Source organism: Mobula hypostoma, chromosome 2 (genome assembly GCF_963921235.1).
Source record: "Mobula hypostoma chromosome 2, sMobHyp1.1, whole genome shotgun sequence".
Taxonomy (NCBI): Eukaryota; Metazoa; Chordata; class Chondrichthyes; order Myliobatiformes; family Myliobatidae; genus Mobula; species Mobula hypostoma.
Window position 1 is genome coordinate 86,795,722 of NC_086098.1, and position 27,947 is coordinate 86,823,668.

Below are 27,947 nucleotides of genomic sequence, written 5' to 3' on the forward strand. Positions count from 1 at the left end.
CTGTGCATATCTCTTATAAAGTGATCTTTCTCCCTGCCTAGTAAATTATTGACTAGTCAGCTGTCCATGTGTATGCGACTGGTGGAATAAAGGGTATTTCTCTGAAAGGGTCAATAGAAGTTTCATCTGATCTTAAATGCCATATTATTTAACCCTATCAGAGAAGTTCCCTTTATTTCATCCTTCACCTCACCTGCCTTCTTGGTTTCTCTCTTTCCCCAATTATAATGAAGTTTAGAAGGAGCTTAGAAATTCTAATGAGCTTAGGAAAATAGAGGGCTTATGCGCTAGGGAAATTCTAGGCAGTTTCTAGAGTAGGTTAGGTGGTCGGCACAACATGTGCTTGTAATGTGCTGTAGATTTCTATTTCTAAGTGTATTGTGCATGAAACATGAACCAAATCATCACAATGTTGTTTGAGGGAAACATACTGCCCCAGCCATAGATCATAGAACATAGAACATTAAAACTCCTGTGTTCTTTGTTAAAAAGTGTCATGGCGTCTTTCGGGACCAACTCAGTGGGCAAAGGTGGCTTTACTTTTTCAGTGCATATGGGTTAAGATGGTAAAGAGCAACCAAAATCTGATTAGATACACTAAAGACTGAGTTTTAAAAGAAATGGATTTGTGATAAATGTGTCCATCAATTCAGATAGTGCAGAGTGGGGCCTTGGTTATCGCTCTCCGGCTCAGTAAAAGCAACCCTAATGCCAAAAATGATGAGATTGCTTAAGACTGCTATTTCCCTATAATGATTGGTGCAGCAATGATTAATTGTCTCCCTCTGCTGGTCACAGCTTGGTGTGACAGAACCAGAGAGAGAGAACATGGGGGCTGGGTTTACAAAAATCTTTCCCCTTCCCTTCCTGTCATGATGAAAGGCCTCGGCACACAACATCAGCTGTTTATTCCCCTCCATAGACGCTGCCTGACCTGTTGAGTTCCTCGAGCATTTTGTGTGTGTTGCTCTTTATTTCCAGCATCTACAGGATTTCTTGTGCTTAGGGCGCATTGCCCAGTGACTCAGTAGCAATTCCACATGCGAGTCAGGCTGGGCCTCATACAGAATGTGAAATTTAAACAAGGGTGTGGAACTTTGCTTCTTAGCTGGTCACTTGCCATGAAAGCAGAATGGAGGGAGTGGTGCACTGTCAGAGAAACTGCACTTTGAAAGAGATGATAAAGTAAACCTCTGTTTACCTACACAGGTGGATCTGAAACGAGGATTCCCAACCTATTTTATGCCATGGACCAATGCCATTAAGCAAGGGATCCGTGGAGCCCAGGTTGGGAACCCCTGGGGGCAATGGACCCCCTGCTTAAAGGCATTGGTCTGAAAGATGCCATTAGATCCTAAACGACCCCACACCCACCATCATGACAGAAGCAGGGCTGGCCGTACTGTCCCTCAGCCAATGTTATAACAATAGATTATCTCATCATTATCAGACAGACATTTGTAGAACTGTATTGCGTAAATTTACTAATTCCCTTGGTTTCCATAAACTCAACATTGTAACAATCTTTTGGACAAAACTCCTTGATAAGCGAAGTTGTAAAATTTGGTCCTTACAAAACATTTCAATGTTGGCTCATTTTGAAAGGGAGAAATGAAGAACAGAGAATGGACAGAACAGACAGTTTCATGCATCAGGACTAAAGCAGTTTCACTGAAGAGTTGAACTGATTTCAGGTGTTTCACATAATGAGACACTCCCAAACCTGAAGAGCGATGAGATTTTTTCTGTTGGTCCAGTTTAACTAGTTTTTAACTCTCAGTGGTATTCTGTGCTGTGGATAAGATAATAATCCCAGCTTCTTCCTGCAGCACCCTTTTTATGAATCATTCCCAGATACCCTGTGACCTTAAAGCTGTTGTCATCTTCATTAAATTCTCATGCCTCCAATGTTAATGAGAAAAATACACAGACAAATAAATAAATAAATGATGGATAGACAGACGGACAGATAGATAATTAGAAAGATAGATAAACACAAGATGCTGGAAATTCAGAGCAACACACACAAAATGCTGAAGGAACTCAGCAGGTTAGGCAGCATCTATGGAAAGGAATAAACTATGGTTTGGCTCCTAATCAGGACAGGGAAGGAAAGGGGGTGGGGAGCCAGAATAAGAAGATGGGGGAGGGGAGCAGGAAGGGAAGGATTAGAGTACAAGATAGCAGGTGATAGGTGAAGGCAGGTGGGAGGGGAGGGGAGATGAAGTAAGAAGATGGGATGTGATAGGTGGAAAAGGTAAAGGGCTGGAGAAGAAAGTATCTGATAGGAGAGGAGAGTAGATCATGGGAGAAAGGGCACCAGGGTGAGGTGATAACAGGTGAGGAGAAGAGAAAAAGTAAGAAGGGAGTCCGAGTGGGGAATGGAAGAAGAGGCAAGGGCGAGGGGGAAGGGAAAGGGGGAAAATTACTGGAAGTTAGGGAAATCGATATTCATTCTATTAGGTTGGAGGCTACCCAGCTGGAATATGAGGTGTTGCTCCTCCAACCTGAGAGTAGCCTCATGATGACAGTATAGAGGCGGCCATGGACCAAACTGTTGGGTTGGGAAAAGGGACTGGAATTAAAATGGCTGGCCTCCAGAAAATCCTGCTTTTTGTAGATGGAGTGAAGTGGTCAACAAAACTGTCCCTCAATTTGAGTAGGGTCTTGTCAATGTGGAGGAGGCTGTGTTGGGACCACTGCATACTGTGGACAACCTCAACAGATTTGCATGTGAAGTGTTAGATAGATTGACAGACAGAAAAGTATAAAATTTAAAAAATGAGTGAGCTGGGGCTTTTTCCTTTGGAGTGAAAAAGGATGAGAGGTGACTTGATAGAGGTGTATGAGATGTTAAGGGACGTAGATCAAGTGGACACCCAGAGATTTGCTCCCAGGGTGGAAATCGCTAATACAAGGATCATAATTATAAGGTGATTGGAGAAAAGTATAGGGGAGATGTCAGAGGTAAGATTTTTACACAGAGAGTGGTAGGTGTGTGGAACACACTGGCAGGGGTAGTGGTGGAGACAGATACATTAGGGGCATTTAAGAAACTCTTTGGAAGAAAAATGAAGGGCTATGCACAATAGAAGGGTTACATTGATCTTGGAGTAGGTAAAGGGTTGGCACAACATTGTGGGCTGAAGGGCCTGTTCTGTGCTGTATTGATCTTTGTTCTTTGTTTATTGAATCCATTTATTAACAATAAAAAATAAATACAAATATTAAGAATATTAAAACAGACTAACAAATACAGTGGAAAGAAGTTATTAATAACCACCAAGCATAATGTTATCTCACAATATAATTTGAAGATGGCAAAAAATACTGTAAATGCTGGAACCTGGAGCAACTTAGCAGGTCAGGCAGCATCTGTGGAGGAAAATGGACAATTGATATTTTGGGTCGAGAACCTTAATGTAGTCGGGGGGGGGGGGAGGGATAGCCGGTATAAAAAGGTGGAGGAAAAGTAGCTGGCAGATGATAGGTGGATCTAGATGAGAAGGGGGTGATAATAGGCAGATGGAGGAGTAGGTAGAGGAAATAGCGGCAGAGGATGGGAGATGATTGGTGGAGCTTACAGGGGGCTGCAGATTATGGAATCTGACAGGAAGAGCATGGAGCTAAAACAGGGGGTTGGTGAGGGTAGGTGAGGTCTGGCGGATGGAGAGGATGGATGAGGGGAAAGAAAGAGTGTGATGGGGGCTGGAATGAGTGTTGGAAGAACTGAGAGGGCTAGGAGGAAAGAGAGGAAGTTTGCCGGAAGTTGGAGAATTCAAAGATCTTGCCACGGAATTGTAGACTACCCAGGCAGGATGTGTGTTGTTCTGTGTTGAGATATATTGTTGCTGTGTTGAAGAAGGTGGGTACGTGATGTTGGTGCTGGAACGTGTGGTGACACTTAACGGACTGCTCCAGCACATCCTTGGGTGCGTTGGTTGTTAATGCAAACTTTACTCTGAATCAGTGTCTTGAAATACTTCCAGAAGAATACAATCTGAATCTGAATCCGAAGGAATTGAGGACGTCTGCATTCAGGACTCGGGTCTTTGTAGAAAGCACTTGAAGCTGTAGAATTTTATTCATGAGATACAATGCGGAATTATATACAAGGCGCTTACGATGTATGTGGAACTAGGAGTTTTGTGTTTTGGGGTCGAGAGCTAGATGCGTATAGGAATGGGTTTTAAGAAGTGACAGAGGCAACTAAGGTGTGGCTTGCGCCTTTAATCCTCAGGGAGGAGAGCCTTAGGGTCAGGGCTGGAGAGAATTTAGTCTTCCCCAGGGTATTGGCAGTTTTAGTGTTGGCATAGCAACGAGTGTAGGAGGAGACACCAAGCCAACAGCGGCAGGCGGGGCACTTTAGGAGCAGGTAGGACGAGGAAACCAGGCACAGTCTCACACCGGCAGGTGAAGTGATTCCCCGCTCTTCAGCGCGCCGACATGTCTTATGTGTTCTCCTCGGCGAGCGGCGGCTCGCAGAAGAAGAAGGCGGTCAAGGACCGAGGTACGATGGGAGTTAAAGCCAGGAAACTGACCTACCAACAGCTGAAGAAGCAGTGCCTGAAGGACGGTGTTCTGTTCGAGGACCATGAGTTTCCGGCCGAAGAATCATCACTCTTCTACAGCGAGAAGCCTTCAGTTACCTTCGAGTGGAAACGGCCCAAAGTAAGTACCGGGAGGGGTAAGGGGGCTAACGATGCTGGAGATTGTAAATGAGAGCAGAATTCAGTGCTCAAGGATTGGGGTGTGTGTGTCAAAGTCCAGGTTAACAGTGGTTGGTACTGGGGGTTGGGGTCTAATATCAGGGAATGAACGGTACTTGTGCTTACGACTCTGGTCTATGTTCTGGAGATCGGGGTCCGTGTAGTAGGGACTGGGATTGTATACTTGCTACTGAGGTTTGTGTACTGGGGATTGGGTTCTGTGCATTAGGGACTGAGACTACGAGGGATTGGGGTCTGTGCATTAGGGACTGAGACTACGAGGGATTGGGGTCTGTGTACGAGGGTCTAAGGTCTGTGTGCTGTGGACTTGGATCTGTGTATTAGGGATTGTGACTAGGGTCTGTGTATTGGGGATTGGATTCTGTGTTTTATGAGACTGTGTACTAGGGATTGGGTACTGGGGTTTGTATAACAAGGACCAGGTCTGTGTACTGAGGATTTTGGCTTGGGAGTCGGGAGTGTGTGCTTGTGACTAAGGACTGTGTATGGGGGACTGGGGTCTTTGTACTGGGAATTGGGATCTGTGTATTTGGGATTGGGTGCTGTATGCTTGGTACTAGAGTCTGTCTACTGAGGACTGGGATCTATGTTATAGAAACCGAGACCATATACTAGGGATTAGGGCTTGTATGTGGTCCTGGTGTCTGTGTAACAGGGACTGGGTTTGTGTGCAAGGGACTGGGTGTATGTACCAGGGCTAGAGTTTGCATTCATGATACTGTGGTCTGCAGACCAGAGACTGGGCCTGTGCAGAAGGTACTGTGTACGAGGGGCTGTGGGTGTGTAACAGGGACAGGGAGCTGCGCACTGATGACAGGGATTGTCTAGCAGAGAGCGGGATGTGTACCAGGAGGCATTGCTTATACTGAATATCAGGGGGGTGTGGTTGGTGTAGCAGGAACACAGGACTGTGTACAAGGGACTGTGGACTGTATACCAAGGACAGAGGGCTGTGTACGAGGGAGGTGGTCTGTGTATCTTGGACTAAAGGAAATGTGTATGGAATCTGTGCATATGGGTCTGTGGATATAAAAGACTGTAATCAGGATGTGCTTGAAGTATACAAGAGACTTAGAGTTATGTACAAGAAATGTACTGTGCACGCGTGAAGCTAAGGGTTTGTTATATTGGGGTCAAGGGCTAGATACTGGGACTGAGACACACATGCACACATGTGCACACAATGTTAAATCTCTCAGGTCAGATTCAGATTCATTTATTTGTGACACATACATTGAAACATGCAGTGAAATGAGGTTTAACAACCAACACAACCCAAGGATGTGCTGGGGGCAGCTTGTAGGTGTCACCACACATTTCAGTGCCAACATGACAGCCCGCAATGTACAGCAGATAACACAGGCAGTGGCAACGGCAGCAGAGCAAGCCCTTGTCCTCCCTCCCACCCTCCCACCCTCCCACCCACCCGCATACAGTCAGTCCTCCAGCCCAGTCTCCTGGGCCTCCAACCTCCACTGGACATTCGGACATTGGGCTTCTGACTGCCCCAGAGTTACAGGTCCCCTTGGGTCTGGTAGCTCTGCCCACAGGACGGGGAACTGTGTTCACAAGGAACCATTTGCGAGTTCTGAGGGCTTTACATTTTGGATTTAGACTGAAGTGTGTGAATTCGCAGCCCATGTACATGGGAATGGAAGAACTTATCATGCTAATCAGGTTTGAATGCATGGTGTGTTCTTGGGGAAGAAGCTTGCATGAGGGATGGTAACCATGGTTTTCCAACCTCAGAATCTTCCGGAAAGTATCTTCGGTGTGAGATTACGTCTATACATGGACCTGTTTCTCCATCTCAGTAAGAACACTCACTTAATGAAACTGGTCCTTCAGAAGTTGTCAAACTTCAGAGGTGTTCCCTTTACACTCATGTTCTCTGTGTATTTATTTGCACTATTTGTCTCTTGCACATTGATTGTTTGTCAGTCTTTGTTGGTATAGTTTTTCATAAATTCCCTTGTATTTCTTTATTTTCCTGTAAATGCCTGCAAGAAAATGAATTTCATGGTAGCATGAGGTAACGTGTATGTACTTTGATTATTAATTTGACTTTGACCTGTGGAGGTCCTCTGGGTTCATGTGCAGGGAACAGGGGACTCTTGCGTCTGCATTCTCGATACACAGGGCTGTTGGTTAAGTGTGCAGTAGAAGTGAACTCTTCTTGTGCTTAAGTGCTTTGTTTTAAGATGTATTGCACGGTGTTCATTTAATTATCTGGGGATAGGGTGCATGTAGGTACAGAGAGGGGAAAATGCAAGTTGCTGGGCACTGTATGTGTATGAGTTCCCAAGCATTTGGTGTTCTTTAGAGAGGGGATTTACCACAAAGTTGCCTGGATTAGAGAGCATGTCTTGTGAGGAAAGGTTGTTCGAAATGGGGCTTTTCTCTTTGGAATGAAGGAGGATGAGAGGCAACTTGATTAGAGGTGTACAGGATGCATAGATTGAGTGGATAGCCAGAGATGTTTCCCCAGGGTGGAGGAGCATAGCTTTAAGGCGATTGGAGGATAGGGGGGATGTCAGATACAAGTATTATTTTTACACAGAGAATGGTGGGTGCATGGCACATTCTGCAGGGGTGGTGGTGGTAGATGCAGATACATAAGGGGCATTTAAGCAACTCTTAGATAGGCACATGGATGATATAAAAATGGTGGGCTATGTCAGAGAGAAGAATTAGACAGATTTGAGAGTAGGTTAAAAGGTGGGCAGGGCATCGTGGGCTGAAGGGCCTGTACTGTGTTGTAATGTTCTGTGTTTGTCAGTTCCTGTTTCCGTACTGATTTAATGCTGGTCTTTTAGAAGGGGGAGAAGAAGAGGAGGGTTACTACTTATCGCAACACCTCACTGACGAGATAGCTTATTTTGAAGGTGTCACTCATGCAGATGTACCCATAAGCATGTCAAACAAGGGGACAAGTAGGCCATTTACCTTTTCACACTTGGTTCACCATTCAGTAAGATTGTAGATTTTTCTTGACCTCAGTGCCAGTTTAAAAAAAAATATTCATTCAGGGAATGTAGTCTTTTGGAGGCTGAGCCAGCATTTAATTGTCCATTCTCATTTTCCCTTGAGAAGGTGGTGAGCTGTTTTCTTGACCCACTGCAGTCCCTGAGGTGTGGCGATACTCACCATGCTGATATGGGGAGAGGCATCAGGATTTTGTAAAGTGAGGCTTTGATATCTTCCCAAATATGCACATATTTAGCATTCCTGATGAGTAACGAATGTAGAGGGAGGATTCCAGCCTGGGGGAAGGGCTGGGGAGCATCTTGCTTGGTGGTAGCCTCTCAAGACCAGAGTCCAGGGACTCAAGACCTAGCACTGAACAGTGAAAGGTTGGGTTCTGTATAACAGCTTCTCAAATACCATGGGTTGTATCATTTTTGTTTTGTTTTTTTGATTGTATTGGGGTTCAGTTTCCACTATTGTCTGTAAGGACCTTGAGGAGAGATTTGATAGAGGTACACAAAATTATAAGGGGTATAGATAGGATAAACGCAAGCAGGCATTTTCCACTGGGGTTGGGTGACATTAGGGCTAGAAGTCATAGGTTAGATGGTAAAATATTTCAGGGGAACGTTTTCACTCAGAGGGTGGTGCATGTGTGGAACTAGCTGCCAGTGCAAGTGCTGGATGTGGATTCGATTTCAACATTTAAGACAAATTTGGATAAATACCAGGAAGAGAAGGATGTGGAAGGAATTGGTCTGCGTGCAGGTCAATGGGACTAGATCAAATAACCACTTGGCATGGACTGGATGGGCTGCCAACCCTTTTCTGTGCTGTAGTGCTCTGTGACTCTATAACTGAAACAAAAAGCCAACATAGAAATAGTTAGTCCCCAACTATCTAGTTTAGTGAGGTAACTGTAGAATTCTGGTGCTGGTGCGAAGCAGGGCAACAAGGCAGCTGGTTGGTACATAATAACAATTCTCAGACAGCACTGGGAAATAGAAGAGATTCTGCAGGTTTATGGGCAGTCCAGTAGTGTAGCATTTTAGCACAATGCTACTATACTGCCAGCGACCCTGGTTCAATTCCTGCTAATAAAGAGTTTGTAAGTTCTCTCCATGATCGAGTGGGTTTCCTCTGGGTGCTCTGGTTTCCTCCCATATTCCAAAGACATATGGGTTAGTAGGTTAGTTTATCACAGGGCTGTAATTGGGTGGTGGTGTTGGGCCGCAAGAATCTGTTACTGTGTTGTGTCTCTAAATAAAGTAAATATTGGAAACCTTGAGCAATACAATGCTGGAGAGTCCTGATGAAAGGTGTGGATCAAAAATATTCACTGCGTATTTCCCTCCACAGACCCTGCCTGACCTGTTGAGTTCCTCCAGCACTTTGTGTGTGTTATTGGGATAATAATGTGTATCTGCCTTCAGGTGATGTTGGTCATGCCATTAATGTTGGTTGCAGAAACAGGGTGAAGTCCCTTGCTCTTCTTTGAAAGGGAGCTGCAGGATCTTTTGCATCCACCCAGTATGGTGAATTGGATTTAGTGACTAATACAAAAGGCAGCTCGCATGGAAAGGTGGTACTGTTAGTACTGAGTGAGTTTTGTTTGTACCCACACCCTCTTTTTAATATACAGTATTTCTGTTTTTGCACACTTTTTAATCTATTTAATATAGATAATTGATTTGTTTATTTTTTTTCTCTGCAAGGTTATGTATTGCATTGAACTGCTGCTGTTAAGCTAACACATTTCACATCACATAGATAGATAGATATACTTTATTAATCCCGAGGGAAATTTGGTTTCGTTGTGCTGGTGATAATAAACCTGATTCTGATTCTGACTGCCAAGTCATAGTTAACCTCTTTTGCTCACCTTGCTCCTCTCTCCAATCTAGTTTCTGGTTCACATTTTGCTGGATTAAGGTGGTAGATGGCTTGCTGCATCTTGGAGTGCGTTGCGCTTCCCAAGTTTCCTGCTTATACCTGAGGACATCCAGGATTTAATCACCCCTTCCTAAACCTCATGCTTACTCCCTGGGATATCCAGGGTTTTACTACCCCTTCCCAAGCATCCTGTCTGTCTTCTGGTGTGCCTCAGAGTCCACTGCCCTTCCCAAGCCTCCTGCTTGTTCTAGAGTGTAGAATGCACAATACAGGCCCTTCACCCATGATTTACCAGCCTTTTAACCTACCCTAAGGTCAATCTAACCCTAACCCTAACCCTCTTATATAGCCCTCCATTTTTCTATCATTCATGTACCTATCTTAAGTTTTTAAATACTCCTAATGTATCTGCCTCTATCACTACGTCTCATCTTGAAGCTATAGGAGAAGGGAGTGCCATTCATACTTAAATCCTGGGTGGAATCCACACTCAATCAATAACGAGAAAGAATGAACATTAAACAAATCATTCATAACCCATCTGGGTTTGGCCCCAACAGAGGAATGCAATGCAAGATGTGATAAGTGTCGGTGCAATTTGAGCAGGCCCTGAATTAGTGCATTCCATTGGCACGGCTCATGGGTGGAGTGAGACCGGTGGCAGGACACAGAAAAATGTGCATTCTATAGTGCTGAGTCCGCTCATTGGACTGAGTTTTACTATTGTGCAGCTGTGGCTGAGTGCTTGAGCCCAAGGGTTAAGGTTTAAGATTAGCATTGTTTGTCACATGTACTTCGAAACGTACAGCGAAATGCATCATTTTGAGCCAACGACCGAGGATCATGCTGGGGGCAGCCCACTTCCGGCTACAACACAGCACGCCCAAAGATTACTAACCCTACCTGGTCCGTCTTTGGAATGCGGGAGGGAAACCGGAGCACCCGGAAGAAATGCACGTGATCATGGCGAGAATGTACAATCTACTTGGGCACCGGTGGGAATTGAGTGGTGATCCTGTAGCTGATACCGTAAATCATTATGCCAGCCGCTATTCTACCATTGAGGACAGCTAATTAGGCAATAGCCACATTATCATAGATTTGCATCCCATACTGGAGACTTAAGCACAATGATAAATACCATCCCACACAGAATCTTATCGCTCTGTTGTTACAGGACCCTAGAGCTATGGTTAAATTATAGAACATGTAGTCCAGTGTCTTGGAGATGTGAGTTCAAATCTCACCTGGCCAGCTGGCGGATGAATTTTGAATTTGATAGTTTCAATAATGGTGATAATGAAATAAAACCCAAAATGGTTCATTAATCAGGTCTATTTATGTCTCCAGACCCGTAGTTGTGTAGTTAACTATTGATCGTCCTTTGGTACGATCCATCAAACCATCAAAACAGCTCAAATGAAACATAACTAAAAATGAAATTGATGAATTGATTCAGTTAACAGATTTTGACAAGAATTTAACCACAATGCCTGGGACCCTGCGTGTGTCCTGCTTACAAACATGAGATTTTGTAAATGTTGGAAATCCAGAGTAAAACATACAGAATGCTGGGGGATCTCAGCAAGTCAGACAGCATCAATGGAGAGGAATAAACAAACAGTTGGTGTTTTAGGCCAAGGCCCTTCCTCAGGACTGGAAAGGAAGGGAGAAGAATGAGGAGGAGTATGGGGAATTCTGTTTCACTGGCAGAAGAGACCCACCAGAGGAGGGAAAGGGGATTGGGGTAGCAGATTGGAGTGAGTGATCCTGCGTATTCAACATTGGTACCTGCTTCAAACTCCAATAAAGTATAGCTGCTGTCTTGCCTTCTTTATGACTACATCAATGTGCTGGGACCAGGTTAGATCCTCAGAGATCTTGACACCGAGGAACTTGAAGCTACCTACTCTCTCCACTTCTGATCCCTCTATGAGGATTGGTATGTGTTCCTTCGTCTTGCCCTTCCTGAAGTCCTCTTCATAGGTTCACCCTCCTGAAGGATGCTCTCATGTCGGCCTCGGAGGCTGAAATCAGAGGGTCATTGGGGCCTCTGGAGATCCTCCAGTATTGCGTGTGTGTACTTGTGTTTCATGCCTTCTTGTCTATCTCTGTCAAAAGGATGGTTGAGAGCTTCTAGTTCCTAGGTGTGGCCATCTCCTGGTCTAACCATGTTGATGTCATGGCCAAAGAAGCTCACCAATGCCTCTACTTCCTCAGGAGCCTTAAGAAATCTGGCATGTCCCTGTCAACCCTTACTAATTTTTATCAATGCTTCATGGAAAGCATTTTGTCTGGATAGATAATGATGGTAGGGCAACTGCTCAGCATAGAACCTCAAGAAACTGCAGAGAGCTGTGGTCACAGCTCAATACATCACAAAAACAAGCCTTCCCTCCATGGACTCCAATTCTTGCTCCCTCAGTAAACAGACAGCATAACCAGAGACTCCACCCACTCTAAGCATTCTCTCTTCTCCCCTCTCCCACTGGGCAGAAGATGCAAAAGCCTGAAAGCACATACAACCAGGATTTAGGAGAGCTTCTATCTCACTGTTGTCAGATTCTTGAATGGACCTCTTGTACGATAAGATGGACTCTTGACCTCACAGTCTACCTCATTGTGATCTTGCACCTTATTGTCCACCTGCACTGCACTTTCTCTCTAGCTGTTACGCTTTATTTTGTATTGTTTTACCTTTCAATGCACTCTGTAAAGAATTGATCTGTACAAGTAGTATGCAAGACCAGATTTTTGCTGCATCTTGGTGCATGTGACAACAAAACACCAGTATGTCCGTGCCCTTCCATATGTCTCTATCAGATCCCTTTGCATCTTCCAAAGAGAACTAAACTAATTTCTGTCATTGAAGTAGTTCTTAGTGACCTTGCCCGGCTGGGAGTGAGTTACCAGTATGTCTCACCTTTGATCTGGGTTTGACACCGAGGGACCTGTTCATTGGCCAGGCCTTGGGTTTAGCCCTGAGCTATTGGGATTCTCCATGTTAACCCAATGTGAAGTTCTCTGATCGGTCAGACCATGAAAGTACACCTGATTACCAACCCCGTACTACTGGCTGTGACATCATCTATACATATTTGCAGAGAAAAAGGTGAAAGATCCTGTGTTCTCAACCTTAAGGATCTGTGGTCAAAGGTTGAGAGGGCTGGTGCTCTAATTTCTAGGGAAGTGTATTGAAATGGATTGTGGAAGCAAAGGCCAGTAATACAGATAGCCAACCGAGCTTCAATTCTAAGGAGACGTGAACAGAAGTTCTGTTAGACTTGCGTACAACTGCTAAAGTTATTTTTTTAGCAATTATCTTTAGTTGTCTCATTTATATGGAAACATCAAAACATTCAGTGAATTGCATCATTTGTGTCAACAAACAACAGTCTGAAGATTGTGCTGGGTTCAGCCAGCAAGTGTCACCATTTTCTCAGCACCAACATAGCAAGTCCACAACATACCTGTATGTCTTTGGACTGTGGGAGGAAACTGGAGAACCCACAGGAAACCCATGTGGTCATGGAGAACATACAAACTCCTTACAGACAGCGGTGGGAATTGAACCCCTGTCGCTGGCACTATAGAATGTTATGTTAACCACTACGCCGCTGTGTCACTGCGCTTTGTACACAGCTCCAAAGCAAATGCACAATGGGTTTGTCCAGACAGTTCCAGACCATGGGGAAATCCCACACAAGTTGAACAACGTCAATTCAATTCACCCCACCCCTTCTATAGATGTAACCTAATCAATATCTTCTAAATGAAGAAAAGTTCAAAATTCAAGTTCACATTAAATTTATTATCAAAGTGTGCATATGTCGCTGTATACGACCTTCAGATTCATTTTCTAACAGGCATTCACCATAGAACAAAAAAAAAATCAATGAAGAACTACAGAGAAAGACTGAGAAACAACCAATGAGAAAGACAAACTCTGCAAATACTAAATAAATAAGTAATCACGAGAACATGAGTTGTAGAGTCCTTGAAAGTGAGTCCATAGGTTGTGGACTCAGTTCTGTGTTGAGGTGAGTGAAGTTATCCACGCCAGTTTAGGAACCTGATGGTTGAAGGGTAATAACTGTTTCTGAACCTGAACATCCTTCCTGATGGCAGCAGTGAGAAGAGAGTCTAGTGTGGATGGGGGGAGGTCCTTGATAATGGGTGCTGCTTTCTTGTAGGTAGTGCTCTTTGTAGATGTGCTCAGTGGTGGGAAGGGCTGATCCTGTGATGGACTGGGCAGTATCCACTGCATTTTGTAGGCTTTGATGTTTTCATACCTCATTAAAGCAAACGTAGAAAATGTCACCACTCCCATTCCAAAACTAGGGCTCATTAGCATGAAATTGTTATTGATGAGTCCAGTGGAGAATTCAGGAGGATGAACAGAATGCTGAATCTGGGAGGGCAGACAGTGGTTGAAACAAATAATATTGGAGGGGTAGATAAAGAAGACTTGTGGGGGAACAATTGTGGATTTGAAACACTAGCACAGGTCATTTTGGCTGATTCAGAGTCATTGATTTATCAGGTACATCAAGCCATACAGTGAGATACGTTGTTTGCGTTCACAATCAACACAACCCAAGGATGTGCTGGCGGCGGTCTGCAATTCTGGTGCCAACATAGCATGTCCATAGCATTCAGCAGAAGGACACAACCAGCAACAACAGCATAACCAGCTCCTTTTCTCCCACACACCACCCCCCCCCCACCACCCACTCACTGACCGAGACAGGTCTCCAGCCCTGGACAGGCCACCTCCAGACCTCTAACGTCCAATCCTTGGCCCAGACCCTTAAACATGTGGACATTGGATCTTTGACTTCCAGAAGCCCTGAGACAGGGGCCTTGGCCACCAGGACTTGACTTTCAGATAGGCTGACTTCGGTTTTCGACCTTTGGGCTTTGACCTTCATTATCGACCCCAGGATTTGCCAATAATCACAGGACTGATCGTTTCTGTATTTTACATTACAGGTGGAGAGATTTTCTTTGGTTAAGACAGCAGTTTGCTGTGATCTAGAAGGTGATCAAAACAGACTTAATGATAAATTTCAGTGGGAAATTTGAAAATGACAACTTTGTGAGACCACAGGGAAAGAGCAGGGAAGTAGAGAGATCGCCTTCAAACATATTGTCACATGTTTAAAAGCTGATTTATTTGATTGCAGGAGATTTCAAGCGACCCGAAGTTCATTGTTGGCGGAGCAACAAGGACAGATATTTGCCAGGGAGATCTGGGTAAGTGGTTTTGAGGAATGAATACCATTTCCAAAAGTGGGGTCTCTTACAAAATTATTGTTGTTAAACATAGAGGATTGAAAGACCCCTTAAAATGACTTCATTAGAACCTTCCCATAGAAACCTTGTTTTGTGCTGATTTGATACGAAGTGTAATAGAGTTATAGAGAAACACAATATGGAAACAAGTCTTTTGGACCAACTGGTTGATGCCAACCCCAACATCACCCATGCTAGTTCACATTCAAACAGTTGTTTGTATTCAGCCCAGAGCCCTCCACGTACCTGTCCAAGTACATCTTAAATGTTGCAAATGTACTCACTTCCTCTGGTTGCTCCTTCTAGGTACTTACTATCCTCTGTGTAAAGGAGTTACCTCTTGAGTCTCTTTCAAATCTTCCCCTTTTATCTTGTATTTCTGTCCCCCTAGTTTTGTACTCCCTGACCCTGGCGTGGAAACTTTGACTGTCCACGATATCCATACAACTCATGATTTTTTAAAACCTAATGAGTTACCCCTCATTCTTCTAAGAAATAAGTGACCAACCTCTCTCTATAGCTCAGGCCCTCAGGTCCAGTCAGGATCCTCATGAATCTCCTTTGCTCCCTCCCCAGCCTGGCAATGTCTTTCCTTTCATAGGATGACCAATACTTCATAAGTTGGATCTTTGACATGCAGACAACCCAAGACAGGGCCCTCGACCTCCAGACTTGCTGACTAAACAAACTTTCCTGTTCTTTCCCTGACTTTCTTTTAAGTTTCTTTCCAGCTCCCCCTCCACGCTGGAGAATGTACTGACCCCGGTGGGAATTAAATCTCAATCATGGATCGCTGGCACTGTAAAGCGTTACACTAACCACTGCACTACTGTGCTGCCTATTTCACCACCTGTGTACTGTAGTGTCAGCCAGGGTGATTTCCCAGGTCCCTGGAGTGCCCTTTGAAGCCATCAGTGATGTGAACACAGCACGCCATACCCCAGGTTACAGAGGGAAACTGGTTCTGAATCAGAATTGGGTTTATTAGCACTGATAGTCTGTACAGTGTTTTGTGACAGCAGTAAATTGCAAGACATAAAAATCACTAAGTCACAATAAACAAACAAATAAATAGTTTGCTGTTAGTGCAAAAGAGGAATAGTGAGGTACTGTTCATGGGTTCATAGTCCATGCAGAAATCTGATGGTGGAGGGGAAGAAGCTGTTCCTGAAATGTTGAATGTGAGTCTTCAGGCTCCCATATCTCCTCCCTGATGGTAGCAATGAGAAGAGGGCATGTTCCGGATGGTGAGAGCCCTTCACCTCTTGGTAGTAGGGACCCATTTAGTAATCTTCCAACAGTGGGGTAGAAGCTGTCCTTGAGCCTGGTGGCAAGTTCAAGGACAGCTTCAGGTTTCTGTATCCTCTGCCTGAAGCAATACCAAAGCTGCTGATCATGCTGCACTCCCTCCGTACCTCACCTGTGTCCCGCTGCGTTTTGCTATCAGGAATCAGAGCAGTACATAAAAAATTACTGTAAGTTGCAATAAGAAATGTATACAGAAATAGTGCAAAAAGAGGCAAAATAGTGAGGTCTTCATGGGTTCACTGAACGTTCAGAAATCTGGTTGTGGAGGGGAAGAAGCTGTTCCTAAAACGTTGAGTGTGTGTCTTTTGGTTCCTGTACCACCTCCTTCCCGATGGTAGTATTGAGGAGAGGGCACGTCTTGGATGGTAAGGGTCACTGGAACATTCCCCATCCTGACCGGGCTGGCTGGAGCTTGTTAATACCTGACTTGAAAGGCCTAGATAGAGTGGATGTGCAGAGGATGTTTCCAATAGTGGGACACTCTAGGCCCAGACGGCACAGCCTCATGTCCCTTTTGAACAGGGATGAGGAATCTCTTTGGCCAGAGGGTAGTGAATCTGTGGAATTCATTGCTATCTATGACTGTGGAGAGCGAGTCTTTGGGTAAATTTAAAGTCGAGATTGGGAGGTTCTTCATTAGTAAGGATGTGAAAGGTTACAGGGAGAAGGCAGTATAATGGGGTTGGGAGGGAAAATAAATAAGCCATGATTGAATGGGAAGCAGACTCGATGGGCTAAATGGCCTATTTCTGCTCCTATGTCTTATAGTCCTGTGATCTTATGATTTTATGATCTTTCACCAGGAGACTGCTGGTTCCTTGCTGCTGTTGCCTCACTGACTCTGAATGAGAAGCTGCTGTACCAAGTCGTCCCTCCTGATCAGACCTTCGGCCGAGATTACGCAGGCATCTTCCACTTCCGGGTAGGGCTTAGAATAACTGGACCGAAGTCAACACTGATAAGCTGTGTCCTTTTCAAGTTCTGAGTGAGGTGAACTAGCCGGAGATGGAAAAGGAGCGAGCAAGGAGAGAGGGAATGTGCGCAAGGAGGAGAGGAGGAAAGAGCAGTGGAGAACAGGAAATGAAGGAAGGACAATTGGCAGGGGGAAAGGTGAACAGTGAAGAAAAGAGAATAAGGGGAAGGTGGGAAAAAACAATAAAAGGATGAAGGAGATCTTGTGATTACGGGGTACATTTCAAATTGTATCAGAACATTTCATCAAGGGGCAACAACAGATGGTGACAAGTTCCCAACAACAAAAATAACACAGAGCTTAGGGACTTAGTGCAGGGAGTCAGAAATGAGTTGTGAGAGAGTGAGGGCAGGAAGTGAAGTAAGAGGGAAAGGAAGGAAGGTAGGGAGGGGTGAAAGAAAGGAAAGTAAAATGAGGGTATAGTGGGAGGGTGGAGGGGAGAGAGAGTGAAGGCAGGAAGGGAAGGCAGAGGGGAGGGAGGATGAAGGAGTTACAGATTCCTCTATGACCCACTGCACAGAAACAGGCCCTTCAATCTACCTAATGCATGCAGAACTATTGTACTGTCTAGTCCCAGCGACCTGCACCCAGACCACAGTGCTTCACACCCCTCCCATCCATAGACCTATCCCAATTTCTCTCTCATGCTGAAATCAAACCACAATCCACTACTTTTGTTGGCAGCTCATTCCACACTCTCACCTCCTGGAGCAGGAGGGAAGGGAGCAGTTTGAGTAATAAACTAAGATGGGAAGAGATGGTGAAGAAAGGTCAGGATGGGTAGATGTTGGGGTGGGAGGAACACAGTCAATTTTTCATATTGTTTCCTATTCTGTCTGATAACTTGCCCGTACATTCTGGACACTGAGGTTCCTGTCAGTAGAAATCGATTCTTCCATCGGCATTCTTTCAAAAGGCCCTTGAAGTTTGAAGAGCACTAGTAAAAACTCTTATCAACCTTCTTTGCTCTGAGGAGAACCAATCCCATTTTCTCCCCTATTCCCACATAACCAACCACCCCACATTCTAGTTAGTTGAGTGAATCACTGAACTGGAGTTTACATTTCTGGAGATTTAATGCAGTTTTGTACAACCAGTAATGCCTTTAGTATAGTTTGTTGTACAGTCAGTAACATTCTTAATGCACAGTCTCGCACAGTCAGTGGTGTTCTTCATGCGCAGTCTTGTACAGTGTTCTTCGTGCGCAGTCTTGTACAGTGTTCTTCATACGCAGTCTTGTACAGTGTTCTTCATGCGCAGTCTCATTATACAGTCAGTTTTCTTCGTGCACAGCCTTGCATGGTCGGTGTCGTCCCTCGTGCGCAGCCTCGCACGTTCGGTGTCGTCCCTCGTGCGCAGCCTCGCACGTTCGGTGTCGTCCCTCGTGCACAGCCTCGCACAGTCGGTAATGTTGCTCTGTTCTCTTCCAGTTCTGGCAATACAACGAGTGGGTGGATGTTGTGATTGATGATCGTTTGCCGACCTTCAGAAACCGCTTGGTGTTTTTACACTCTGTCAGTAACGACGAATTCTGGAGTGCCTTACTGGAAAAAGCCTACGCCAAGTAAGTATCTGTTCTACGTTCTGTCTTCTGGCAAAAATCCATCCATGAGAAATGGCCTTCTGTGTCAAAGCTAACATCTACCTCCCATTCTTCCCATCAATACATGATGGGCTGAAGAGCCGAATTTGCTCCTATGTCTTATGGTTTTATAGGAAACTGGGGTTGAGAAGGATTTAAAAAATCTGCCATGATCAATTGGTGAAGGAGAGTCGGGGGCAAATGATCTTATTCTGTCTTATATGGTCGTAACTCCCCGTGACAAGGTGTTAGTGAGCCAGCCTCTTGCTGTATCACTGGGGAGAGGTTCTCAGACTTGTACTCGATTGTGAAGAAAAGTGATATGTTTCCAGTTGGGGTGGTATGTGAGGTGGAGGAGAGCCCATAGGCAACGATGTTCCCACGTGCTTTGTCCTGCTAGGGAGCAGAGGATGCGTGCCTGGAAGGGGTGGTCAGAGCTGAGGCTGTATGCCTGGGAGGGGTGGTCAGGGCAGAGGATGCGTGCCTGGGAGGGGTGGTCAGGGCAGAGGCTGTATGCCTGGGAGGGGTGGTCAGAGCAGAGGCTGTATGCCTGGGAGGGGTGGTCAGGGCAGAGGCTGTATGCCTGGGAGGGGTGGTCAGAGCAGAGGATGCGTGCCTGGGAGGGGTGGTCAGAGCAGAGGCTGTATGCCTGGGAGGGGTGGTCAGGGCAGAGGATGCGTGCCTGGGAGGGGTGGTCAGAGCAGAGGCTGTGTGCCTGGGAGGGGTGGTCAGAGCAGAGGCTGTATGCCTGGGAGGGGTGGTCAGAGCAGAGGCTGTATGCCTGGAAGGGGTGGTCAGAGCAGAGGCTGTGTGCCTGGGAGGGGTGGTCAGAGCAGAGGCTGTATGCCTGGGAGGGGTGGTCAGAGCAGAGGCTGTATGCCTGGGAGGGGTGGTCAGGGCAGAGGCTGTATGCCTGGGAGGGGTGGTCAGAGCAGAGGCTGTATGCCTGGGAGGGGTGGTCAGGGCAGAGGATGCGTGCCTGGGAGGGGTGGTCAGGGCAGAGGCTGTATGCCTGGGAGGGGTGGTCAGAGCAGAGGATGCGTGCCTGGGAGGGGTGGTCAGAGCAGAGGATGCGTGCCTGGGAGGGGTGGTCAGGGCAGAGGCTGTGTGCCTGGGAGGGGTGGTCAGAGCAGAGGCTGTATGCCTGGGAGGGGTGGTCAGAGCAGAGGATGCGTGCCTGGGAGGGGTGGTCAGAGCAGAGGATGCGTGCCTGGGAGGGGTGGTCAGAGCAGAGGATGCGTGCCTGGGAGGGGTGGTCAGAGCAGAGGCTGCGTGCCTGGGAGGGGTGGTCAGAGCAGAGGCTGTGTGCCTGGGAGGGGTGGTCAGAGCAGAGGCTGTGTGCCTGGGAGGGGTGGTCAGAGCAGAGGCTGTATGCCTGGGAGGGGTGGTCAGGGCAGAGGATGCGTGCCTGGGAGGGGTGGTCAGAGCAGAGGCTGTGTGCCTGGGAGGGGTGGTCAGAGCAGAGGCTGTGTGCCTGGGAGGGGTGGTCAGAGCAGAGGCTGTGTGCCTGGGAGGGGTGGTCAGAGCAGAGGCTGTATGCCTGGGAGGGGTGGTCAGAGCAGAGGCTGTGTGCCTGGGAGGGGTGGTCAGAGCAGAGGCTGTGTGCCTGGGAGGGGTGGTCAGAGCAGAGGCTGTATGCCTGGGAGGGGTGGTCAGAGCAGAGGCTGTATGCCTGGGAGGGGTGGTCAGAGCAGAGGCTGTATGCCTGGGAGGGGTGGTCAGAGCAGAGGCTGTGTGCCTGGGAGGGGTGGTCAGAGCAGAGGCTGTATGCCTGGGAGGGGTGGTCAGAGCAGAGGCTGTGTGCCTGGGAGGGGTGGTCAGAGCAGAGGCTGTGTGCCTGGGAGGGGTGGTCAGAGCAGAGGCTGTGTGCCTGGGAGGGGTGGTCAGAGCAGAGGCTGTATGCCTGGGAGGGGTGGTCAGAGCAGAGGATGCGTGCCTGGGAGGGGTGGTCAGAGCAGAGGCTGTATGCCTGGAAGGGGTGGTCAGAGCAGAGGCTGTATGCCTGGGAGGGGTGGTCAGAGCAGAGGCTGTATGCCTGGGAGGGGTGGTCAGAGCAGAGGATGCGTGCCTGGGAGGGGTGGTTAAAGAAGCTGTGGAGAGTTTGTATTTTACAATTGGAGCCACGGCGTGGTGAGGTTCGATTGGTGGGGGTGGGGGGAGAAGACAGCAGAATGAGAGGGGAGTGAATATCTGAGGTAATGGAACAAGCTGCTTTGTCCTGGATGGTGTCATGCTTCCAAAATGTTGTTGGAGCAGGAGACGGTACTGGCACATCGTTCACATTCACAGTATGTTATGGAAATTCTCTGGGGGTCCAGGAGGTCAGTCTCCTGCTGGAGCATACATGAACTCTTTATCTTCCAGTCTACCTTGTTGTGACCCTTGCACCTTACTTATCTACCAGCACTTCACTTTCCCTGTAACTGCACCACTGTATTCTGCATTCAGTTTTATTTTTCATGCTTCAGTGTAGTTACACATGGCATCTGTCTGGATGGTGCACAAAACAGGTTTTCATTACATTTTGGTGCAGACAACATAGATCAGTATAAAGCAGGAACAGGCTCTTCGGTAGACAGTGTCCATGTCGAACCTGATACGGAATTAAATTAATTCTCTGCCTGTACGTAATTCTTATCCATTCATTTCCAATAGCTTCTTGAATGCATCTGTTGTATTTCCCTCAACACTACCCTTGGCAGTGCATTCTAGGCACCTCCACAATCTTTTAAAATAAATAAATTAATAAATCTTGCCTCACACATCTCTTTTAAACCTTCCTCTTCACACCTTAAATGCATGTCCTCTGGTACCTGACATTTCTACCCTGGGAAAAAGATTCCAATTGTCTACCCTATCTGTCTCTTATAATCTTATAAACCTCGTTCAGGTCTTCCCCCAGCCTCTGTCAATCCGGAGGGGAAGGAGGGGAGCGGGGTGTTCGGCAGGTGAGAAGAGGTAAGGGGCCAGCGTAGGGAATAGAAGAAGAGGGGAGGGGCAGGGAAATTTTTTTTTAACCGGAAGGAGAAATCAATATTCATGCCATCAGGTTGGAAGCTAACCATGTGGAATATAAGATGTTGCTCCACCAGCCTAAAGGTGCCCTCATGGTGGCACGAGAGGAGGCCATGGACTGACATGTCAGAACAGGAATGGGAAGTGGAATTAAAATGAGAACTATGTAGGAGTAAAGGGTTAGGTTTATTTTAGAACTTGTTAACATCGTGGGCCAAAGGGTCCGAGCTGTGCTGAAATGTTTGATGTTCTATTAACTCATTGTCTATGCCAGTTCCCTGTGAGCATCATCTTCTCATTTTATCCATCTCCACCTATATTTTGAGAGAGATTCCAAATGGAGCCTAGTGCTAAGTAAGGCTGGAGAGTTAGAATAGTCATGAAATAAGACCAGAAGACATGGGAACAGAATTAGGCCATTCAGCCCATTGAGTCTCCTCCACCGTTCCATTATGGGTGACTTATTGTCCCTCTCAACCCCATTCTCCTGACTTCTCCCCATGACCTTTGATGCCCAGACAAGAACCCATCAGCTTTTGCTTTAGATAGACCCAATGACTTGGCCTCCACAGCTATCCATGCCGATGAATTCCACAGATTCATCACCTTCTGGCTAAAGCTGTTTTAAATAGATGTCCCTGTACTCTGAGGCTGTGCTGTCTGGTCCTCGACTCCCCCACTGTAGGGAACATCCTCTCCACACCTGCTCTATCTTGCTTTTCAATATTTAACAGGTTTCAATTAGATATCCCTCATTCTTCTAAACTCCAGCAAGTAGAGGCCCAGAGCCATAAAACACTCATATGTTAGCCCTTTCTGTGAACCTCCTCTGGACCCTCTCCAATGTCAGCACATCTTTTCTTGGATAAGGGGCCCAGAATTGTTCACAATACTCCAATTGCAGGCTGACCAATGCCTTATAAAGCCTTTAGTATTACATCCTTGTTTTTGTATTCTAGTCCTCCTGAAATGAATACTAACATTACGTTTGTCTTCCTTACCACGGACTCAACCTGAAAGTTAACCTTTAGGGAATCCTGCATGAGGACTCCCAGGCCCCTCTACATCTCTGATATTTGTATTTTCTCCCCATTTACTATACAAAATAGTCCCCAAGACCATTTTCCATCTGCCACTTCTTTGCCCATTCCTCCAATCTGTCTAAGTCCTTCTTCAGACACCCTGCTTCCTCAACACTACCTGCCCTTCTACCTATCTTCATATCACCTGTAAACTTGGCCACAAAGCCATCTATTCCTTCATCCATATTATTAACAGACAACGTGAAAAGAAGTGATCCCAACACCAATCTCTGCTGCACACTACTAGTCACCGGCAGTCAGCCAGCAAAGGCTTCATTTATTCCCACTCTTTGCCTGCTGCCAGTAAGCTGACCTTCTATTTATTTTAGTAACTTTCCTTTAACACCATCCTCTTATTTTGTTAAACAGCCATGTGCTGCACCTTGTCAAAGGCCTTCTGAAAACTCAAATAAACAAGATCCACTGACTCTCCTTTGTCTATCCTACTTGTTATTTTCTCAAAGAATTCTGACAGATTTGTCAGACAAGATTTCACCTTTAGAAAATCATGCTAACTTTCACCTATTTTATCATGTGCCTCCAAGTACCCAGAACCATCATCCTTCGTAATAGACTCCAACGTCTTTCCAACTGGCTTGTAATTTCTTTTCTTCCTCCTACCCTCCCTTCTTAAAGAATGGAAAGACATTTGCAATTTTTCATTTGCAGGAACCATTCTGGAATCTAGTGATTCTTGAAAGATCATTACTAATGCCTCCACAATCTCTTCAGCTACCTCTTTTGAAACCCTGGGGTGAAGTATATCTGGTCCAGGTGACTAATCTACCTTTAGCTTTTGAAGCATCTTCTCTTTAGTAATAGGAAGAGCACTCACTTCTTCCCCCTAACAGCCTCACTTTTCTGGCATTCTTCTACAGTGAAGACTGATGCAAAATACTCATTAAGTTCCTCCACCACATTTTTCACCACCCATTTCTACCTCTCCAGTGTCATATTGCAGTGTTCCGATATCCAATCTCATCCTCTCATCTCTCTTTTACTCCTTGTACATCGGATAAAAACTTCTTCTGTATCCTGTTTTATATTATTGGTTAGCTTATCTTCATCTTTTTTCTCTTTGTGGCTTTTTAGATGCCCCCTGTTGATTTTTAAAAGCTTCTCAATTTTCTACCTACACACTAATGTTGGCTAAATTAAATGACCTATCTTTTGCTTTTATGCTGTCTTTGACTTCCCTTGTCAGCTACAGATGCTTCACACTTCCTTTAGAATACTACTTCATCTTTGGGATGTATCTTTCTGGCACCTTTGAAATTTCCCCCAGAAACACCAACATCCACTGGTCAACATTGTTGGTCTGCTGTCATTCCTGCTAGTGTCCCCTACCAATCAACTTTGGCCAACCTCTCTCTCATGCCCCTGTAATCCCCTTTGGTCCAATGTAATACTGATACATCTGACTTCAGTGTCTCCTTCTCAAAATCAGGGTGAATTCTATCATATTATGATCACTGCCTCCTCAGGATTCCTTTACCTTGAACTTCTTAAACAAATCTGGGTCTTTACATAACACCCAATCCAGAATTCTCTTTCTCTAGTGGAGTCAATCACAAGCTACTCTAAAAAGCCATCTCCTGGGTATTCTACAAATTCCCTCTGATGGGATTCAGCACCAACCTGATTTTCCCGATCTATCTGCATATTGCAGCATTGCCCTCTTCACATGCCTTTTCCTTCTTCCGTTGTAATTTGCAGCCCACGTCCTGGCTACTGTTCAGAGACCTATGTATACCTCCCATCAGGGTCTTTTTACCCTTACAGTTTCTTAACTCTACCCTCAAGGGTTCAACATCTTCCAATCCTATGTCACCTGTTTCTAACGATTTAATTTCATTTTTCTTACTAATAGAGCTACCCCTCCCCTGCCTGTCCTTTTAGTAAATCATGTGTCCTTGGATGTTAAGTTCCCAACTATAATCTTCTTTCAGGCACAACTCTGAGATGCCCACAACATCATACCTGCCTATCTAACGGTGCTACAAGATCTTCTACCTTATTCCATATACTCTGTGCATTCAACTATATCACCTTCAGAACTGTATTTGTCATCCTTTTTGATTTTCACCCCCTGCCACAACTTTTCCCACCAACTGCAGTTTTGCCCCATCACCTGCCTGCCCTCCCTGGCAGTGTCTCTACCCACTGCATCAACTTGTATGCCAGCTGCCCCATCTTCAGCTGTATCACTCCAGTTCCTATCCCCCTGCCAGATTAGTTTAAACCCTACCCAACAGCACCGCCAAACCTGCCCACAAGGATATTGGTCCTCTCGGGTTCAGGTGTAACACATCCTTTTTGTACATTTCATACTTCCCCAGAAGATATCCCAATGATCCAGAAATCTGAAACCCTGCCCACTGCACCAGTTCTGCAACCACGCATTCATCCTGCCAAATCATGCTACTCTTGCTTTCACTGGTGTGAGGCACATGCAGCAATCTAGAGATTACTACCCTGGAGGTCCTGCTTTTCAGCTTTCTACCTAACTTACTATATTCTATCTTCAGGACCTCTTCCCTTTTCCTACCTTTGTCGTTGGTACCAATATGTACTGTGATTACCGGCTGCTCACCCTCCCCTTTTAGAATGACGTGGACCTGATCTAAGACGTCCCTGACCCTGGCACCTGGGAGGCAACATACCATCTGGGTGTCTCTTTCATTTCCTCAGAATCTGCTTTCTGCACGTCTAAATTATGGAATTCCCTATCACTGCTGCATTCCTCCTCTTCCCTCTTTCCGTTCTGAGCCACCTGGTGGTTGGCCATTTCTCCCCACCACTCAACAGTATCCAAAGCAGTGTACTTATTGAGAGGAACAGGCACAGGGCTTCTTTACACTGATTTTTGCCTTTCCCTCTCCTGGCAGTCACCAGGGTCTTGCCTCCTGCAACTTGGGAATGCCTACCTCCTTTATTCTGCCATATGAGCCGAAGGTCATCGAGCTGCAGCTGCAGTTCCTTAACACAGTCTCCAGGGACCTGCAGCTTGATTCACTTTGTGCCGATGTAGTTATCAGGGAGAATGGAGGGCTCCCAAATTTCACGCATCTCACACTAGGAACATACCACTGCATCCAAATCCATTCTCAGCACAAAAGTTCTGTACTAACAGGGAAAAAAAAACTTACTAAAAACTTTCTTACTTGGAACTTGCATCTGGGCTTGCCCAGGCCTGTTGAGCCAAAGTCAGGTCACTCACGCAATGCCCCACTCACGCAATGGCCGCTCCACTTACACCTATCTTTTGATTGGTCCCCATGCCCACAGAAAAAAGTTGAAAGCACCAGAGCTCTATTTGAACCTCACACTGCATCACCAGTGAATGACCCTTTGTGCTGATTGTGTGGGGAGCAGCCAAAAAGCACCCGAACTTTTTATAGAACCTCATGCTGCTTGCCACTGGTCAAGAAAAAACTGGTCCCTTATGCCTACATAATATCTAATTCCCTCCATTTTCCTCACGAATCTTCATGTATCTTCTATGGGTAAACCTTTTCTGAATCCAAACTATCAAATCATGAGACTAGCAAAACAATTCGAATACTAGAATATAGAATAGTGCCATATACTACAGGCCCTTCGGCCCACAATGTTGTGTTGACCAACTTAACGAACAATCTTACCCTTCCCTCCTACACAGCTCATACCCACCCCTCAGTTTTTCTTACATTTACATGCCTACTGAGAGTACTTTACATGTCCCTATTGTATCAGCTTCTACCATCACCCTGGCAGTGTATCCTAGCACCTACCACACTCTGTGTAAAGAAACCTACCTCAGACATTCCCCCACCCCCTACTTGTCTCCACTCACCTTAAGAGGATATCCTCTGGTATTGGCCATTTTCACCTGGGAAAGAAGTATTGCATGCAATTTTGATGATGGACAGGAGGCTCACCTGGAATGGTAATACAGCCATAAAATGAGAGATTGGATTGAGTCATATTTGCTGGAGTTTAGAGGGCTAAGGAAGCTGAATATGAAAGGACACAGACCAACACTTCCAATGCCCTGGTTATGTGATACTTTCTCTCTTGGCAGGCTGTATGGAAGCTATGAGTCGCTGAAAGGAGGCAGCACGATGGAGGCGATGGAAGACTTCACTGGTGGCATGGGAGAGGTGTTTGATTTGAAGGAAGCCCCCACAAACCTGTTCACCCTTATCAAAAAGGCGCTGAACCGGGGCTGCATGTTGGGATGCTCCATCGACGTGAGTATTTGAGGTTGATTCACGTCCAAGATTACTCTCCTCACCTATTGGATTCCTTCTCCAGCCCCTTACCTTTCCTGCACGTCGGCTGCACCTATCACCTTCTATCTAGCCTCCTTCCCCTGCCACACCTTTTAATTCTGGTGTCGTTTCCCTTCCTTTTCAGACCCGAAGAAGGGTCTCAGGCTGAAACATCAACTGTTTATTCATTTCCATGGATGCTGCCTGACCTGCTGAGCATTTTGTGTGTGTTATCTTCTCCCTCACCTGGTTTCACCTATCACTTTCTGACTTGTACACCTTCCCTCCCTGCTCCTTATTCTGAATTCTTCGCCCTTCCTTTCCTGTCCTGAAGAAAGGTCTCGACCTGAAATATTGGCTTTTTAGTCCTCTTCATAGATGCTGCCTGGCCTGCTGAGTTCCTCCAGCATTTTGTGTGTGTTGCTCTAGATTTCCAAAATCTGCAGTATCTTAAAGTCAAGAGATTCTGCAAATGCTTGAAATCTTGAGCAATGCACACAGAATACTGGAGGAATTCAGCAGGTCAGGCAGTTTCTTGAGCTTTATTTAATTGGGGGGACTAATAAGGAAGTGTTGTTGCAATTGATCAGGACTCTGTGGAGATCTTTGCTGGAGCACTGAATGTAGTTTTGGTGTCAGTAGCTAAAGCAGGTTAAGGTCACCACAACATGAATTCACTAGATTAGTTCCATTTATGAGGGGTTTGTATGCTCTGGTGGGTAGTGGGTAGTGGCTCCAGATGTCATTACTACAGGACGTGACGACCCTCCCTCACACGAGTCCCGGGCTCAGCTGGCTCCGGCTGACAGTACCCGGTATGGGCCCCTATCCAGGGTTACGGATCCCACT

At 46.0% G+C, this 27,947-nt stretch overlaps 1 protein-coding gene across 1 annotated transcript in view; it reads left to right on the top strand.

Annotated features, from left to right (window-relative positions):
• The first annotated feature begins 4,342 nt into the window (after window positions 1–4,342).
• The window catches only part of capn9 (calpain 9), a 57,460-nt gene continuing 33,855 nt past the window's right edge, over window positions 4,343–27,947 (top strand). The window contains exons 1-5 of the mRNA XM_063039959.1: window positions 4,343–4,671; window positions 14,777–14,846; window positions 16,997–17,115; window positions 18,597–18,730; window positions 26,909–27,077. Coding sequence (XP_062896029.1) covers window positions 4,447–4,671; window positions 14,777–14,846; window positions 16,997–17,115; window positions 18,597–18,730; window positions 26,909–27,077 — 717 coding nt within the window. The 5' untranslated portion in view covers window positions 4,343–4,446. The remainder of the gene's footprint in view (window positions 4,672–14,776; window positions 14,847–16,996; window positions 17,116–18,596; window positions 18,731–26,908; window positions 27,078–27,947) is intronic.